Genomic DNA, 4,544 nt, shown 5'->3' with positions numbered 1-4,544 from the left:
TTATAATTACTTTATATTAGTATGATTATAATGTTTAAAATGATAGTTTTGCTATATGAAATAGGTTTTGGTGGGGGGTTCATTACACGGTTATTATAGTTTATTTTAGACCAGCCATGGCTCTGGGCTAGACATCATTTCATAAACACGTTGACTATAATCTGCACTTTCATAAAAATTGGGTACTTTTTGAAAGAAGAATGCATAAAAGTAGCCTACTTATTTGTCTCAATATGTGGTAGTTTGATCTAGTGGTCATCATCAGCTGGTTGTGAGATGATGCTCCATCGTTTCCTACATTATCATCCACATCAGCATCCCGTATCCCGGCGCCACAGACACTGGCAAAACTAGTGTGGTCATGAGCCATTTAACAAAACATCTTGAGGTAAAATACTTGATTGACTGCTGGAAAGCACCGCCCCTGTCGCTCTGTGATTGGAGGAGCGGCTCTGGGGGTGTCGCCTGTCAGGCTCTGGTATATATTGGCATAGCTTCGTCTCCAAGCCGTTGATTTGTATGGGAACCAGGACTAAGGTGGGACGAGCCGACTGAATGTAGTCGCTGTGTTTTGAAGAAAAGAAACCAGGCCCACATTTTTCCGTTTGTAGCGATCGGACAGTCGCATTTGTTTTGGTTTTTAATAACATACTGTCTGAGGATACTGAAAGCTGTTTCCAGAAGAAGGTGGATTCTCCTCTCAGCCATCTTGACTGCTGCTCGCCGCCCTGAAGCCTGTTTTCTCTCCTCCTCCTCCTCAGCTGAAAGTAAACACGGCTTGCCCATCGCTTGCAACTCCGTGCAAGATCCTGAGAGAAGCGAGATGGGCTCGCTGCGCAACATCTAACCGGACCAGAGGCAAAAGCAGACGGCTGAGAGGATTTATTGCTGTTGTTACCAGAGCAGAAGAAGGGGGATACAACTCGCCGGAGGGATGGACCTGTTTGGGATTTACCTGCTCCTCTCACTCGCTCTCCTGCCCCGATCCAGCTGCACCACGGCCAAAGAGATCACCTGCCAGGAGATAGCCGTGCCTCTGTGTAAGGGGGTCGGCTACAACTACACCTACATGCCTAACCAGTTTAACCACGACACGCAGGACGAGGCTGGACTGGAGGTGCACCAGTTCTGGCCTCTGGTGGAGATTCAGTGTTCACCTGACCTGAAGTTCTTCTTGTGCAGCATGTATACCCCGATCTGCCTGGAGGACTATAAGAAACCTCTCCCGCCGTGCCGGAGCGTGTGTGAGAGAGCCCGGGCTGGCTGTGCGCCTCTCATGAGGCAGTACGGCTTCCCCTGGCCGGACAGGATGAAATGCGACCTGCTGCCGGTGCAAGGCAACCCAGACACTCTGTGCATGGACTACAACAGAACCGACTCCACTACAGTCTCTCCTGTCCTCTCCAAACCCACCAACCATCCCGGTAAGGGTAACAATCCACCTAAAAATAAGCCCAGCCGACCCGGCGCGCCTGGGAAATACAAGCCGCCCGCCGCACCATGTGAGCCGGGGTGCAAGTGTTTGGAGCCTATGGTGTCGGTGAACACGGACCGTCACCCACTCTATAACCGTGTCAAAACGGGTCAGATCACGAACTGCGCCATGCCGTGCCACAACCCTTATTTTACGCACGACGAGAGAGCATTCACCGCCTTTTGGATAGGACTTTGGTCCGTGTTGTGCTTCGTGTCAACTTTTGCCACGGTCGCCACTTTCCTCATCGACATGGAGCGGTTTAAGTATCCAGAGAGACCAATCATCTTCCTCTCAGCTTGTTACATGTTTGTGTCAGCCGGCTACATTGTCAGACTGATCGCCGGGCACGAGAACGTGGCGTGCAACCGGGAGTTCGATGTGGAGCACATCCACTATGAGACCACCGGCCCCGCACTCTGCACTGTGGTCTTCCTCCTTATTTACTTTTTCGGCATGGCCAGCTCAATCTGGTGGGTCATCCTGTCTCTGACCTGGTTCCTCGCAGCCGGGATGAAGTGGGGCAACGAGGCGATCGCCAGTTACTCCCAGTACTTCCACCTGGCCGCCTGGCTCATCCCCAGCATGAAGTCCATTGCCGTCCTGGCTCTGAGCTCCGTGGACGGAGACTCGGTGGCTGGCATCTGCTACGTGGGGAACCAGAACCTGGACAACCTGCGGGGCTTCGTTTTAGCCCCTTTGGTGATTTATTTATTCATAGGCACTATGTTCCTCCTGGCCGGATTTGTGTCCCTGTTCAGGATCCGCAGCGTCATCAAACAAGGTGGCACCAAAACTGACAAACTAGAGAAGCTGATGATTCGAATAGGCATCTTCACAGTGCTCTACACGGTGCCAGCCACTATCATAGTCGCCTGTTACTTTTATGAGCAGCACAACAGGCAGAGCTGGGAGATCACACACAACTGCTCCAACTGTTTGTTAGAGAGGGACCGCAGGAGTCCGGACTATGCCGTTTTTATGTTAAAGTACTTTATGTGCCTTCTGGTGGGCATCACGTCCGGAGTGTGGATCTGGTCTGGTAAAACTTTGGACTCCTGGAGGACTTTTTGCACCAGGTGCTGCTGGGGCAGTAAAGGCACCAGTGGCTCCATGTACAGCGACGTGAGCACAGGACTAACGTGGAGATCAGGAACGGCCAGCTCCGTGTCTTGCCCCAAGCAGATGCCATTGTCCCAGGTTTGAATGAGAGAAAAAAAGCAGCTTATGGGGACTGCTAATTGTTTGGGAGATAACCCATCACTCCCTGTCTTAAGCAATTTGCATAGTAATGAACTGCTGCTGAGGTGCCCCCCCCCTCCATTCTCCCAAACATCCACACACCTCTGTGGGGAGAGGTGGTTGAAACAATGTACCTGGCATTCACACAGGTTAATTCCTCCCTGTTTATATGTATTAGAGGTACAGACTGTAGATTTTTACGCAACCTGGGCATTACTTGTTGTAGGCAGAGAGACCGGTTTGTTCCTAACTAGCTTCACACAAAGAGCATTTGGGTTGTTATTGCCATTTTATTTACATAGTGCCAGATAACATTGTATAATTCAATCACATCAAAGATGGTTTAAATTAAGCCTTAATAGTGCCCAAGTGTTTTACGGGTCGTTCATTTTGTAATTACAAATGTATTTATATAAAAGTTATGTAAAAAAAAAAACGTGTACATTTGTGTATAAAAGAAAACTTTATAAGCTATTGTAAATTTGTACAAAGTGTAGATGTCTCTGTGAGAAAGCAAATATGACCTTTATTTTGACAATAAAACCTTTGATAAATCTCAACTTCTGTGTAACTTTGCAGTGTTTTCCCATGCAAAGGAGGCTGTTCGGTTTTCAAGCCTGTGCAGGCATATTTTGTGGTTCCTTGTGGTCACCGTGTTGAAGATGGCAGCAGGAATAGCAGTTTTTGAGAGTCCTGGCTAAAAAGGAAGCCCTTTTAACCATCAGAGACCGGTAATTAGAGGCAGGGGTTGAGTTGGAGCATCTCCATAATTGTTGAAGTCCTCTTCACATGCCTGCCGAAGCCCGCTTTCTTAATTTAGTAAAAGAGGGAGTGGGTGAATGGGGGTATAAATGCAGGGAACAGACCCTTTTCATCTGCAGAAACTTTGATCTTTCTTCTTTAACAGCCTAGTATAAAGGTGGTGTGTATTAGGAGTGTCTGTCTGATGTGCCAAGGTTCCCTCTAAACGTCCCCATTTGGATGCTTTGACGTCCTACAATTGAAAGAGCATTTTGGAACCCCTTGCCCCCTTGAGTTTGTCAGCGCTGAAACCTGCCAGAGCCCCTGCGTCTTGTGTTTGGTTTTTTTTTCCGCAGAGGATGAATTGAAACACCTTCTCCCTCGGCTCAAGCTGTGTCAGCGAGTGCAGGGGCCTTGACATGAATGATATTGAAATGGCAATGAAAGCCCCACAGGTGGTCTGTTCACATGATCTCACATCTTAGGGCCCCCTAATCGAGGCATTTTTTAGCTACAAATGTATCTGGTTTGGTCCCAATTAACCCAATGCGCTGGCATAAGATGATACACTGTAACCCAGCGTAGAAATGCCTTTGATTTTCTGGTCAATAGTGACAGTGGGCTTTGTAGTTACTGCTTTGTTCCTGCTTTATTCCTTTGCACTTAGACTGAAGATGTAAACCCCCAAAGCTTCTTGTTCACTGTAGTGCAGACATGCATCTGTTGGGAGTGTAAATCAGCCATATAAATCTTGCATCAGTGCTGTCAGCAAAGACACCATGCAATGAAGATGGAAGTCGTAACAAAAATGTACTTTTCTTAAGATCAAAAGAGCGGCTTCTTTAGCATTGTTCTTGCACGTAGCTCATCAACAGTTTTGAGTAGTTTGTTAAAGTCAGTGAAGCTCAAGTTTGGGAGTTTAAATCTTCATAGAAAATGTAAATATTGCACTGCTCTCTGTTTGGTAAACAACTTATTCTAGCATACAAGTTCATGATCTGACCCATTGCTGCTATATTTCCATCAAGTTGTCACGGTTGCGTTCCGTCCTGCAGTTTGTTTTTCTCATTTTTACCTCAAAACCCTC

General features: G+C 47.4%; 1 protein-coding gene across 1 annotated transcript; it reads left to right on the top strand.

Annotated features, from left to right (window-relative positions):
* Positions 1 to 501: 501 nt before the first annotated feature.
* Positions 502 to 3,276, top strand: fzd8a (frizzled class receptor 8a). Its single transcript, XM_031304755.2, has one exon. It carries the CDS (start codon positions 935 to 937, stop codon positions 2,678 to 2,680), a length of 1,746 nt encoding a protein of 581 aa, XP_031160615.1. The 5' UTR covers positions 502 to 934; the 3' UTR covers positions 2,681 to 3,276.
* Positions 3,277 to 4,544: the final 1,268 nt, after the last annotated feature.

The sequence above is a fragment of the Sander lucioperca genome, chromosome 1 (genome assembly GCF_008315115.2).
Source record: "Sander lucioperca isolate FBNREF2018 chromosome 1, SLUC_FBN_1.2, whole genome shotgun sequence".
Taxonomy (NCBI): Eukaryota; Metazoa; Chordata; class Actinopteri; order Perciformes; family Percidae; genus Sander; species Sander lucioperca.
Note: the sequence above shows the minus strand (reverse complement) of the source record. Positions and strands in the feature narration are given on the sequence as shown.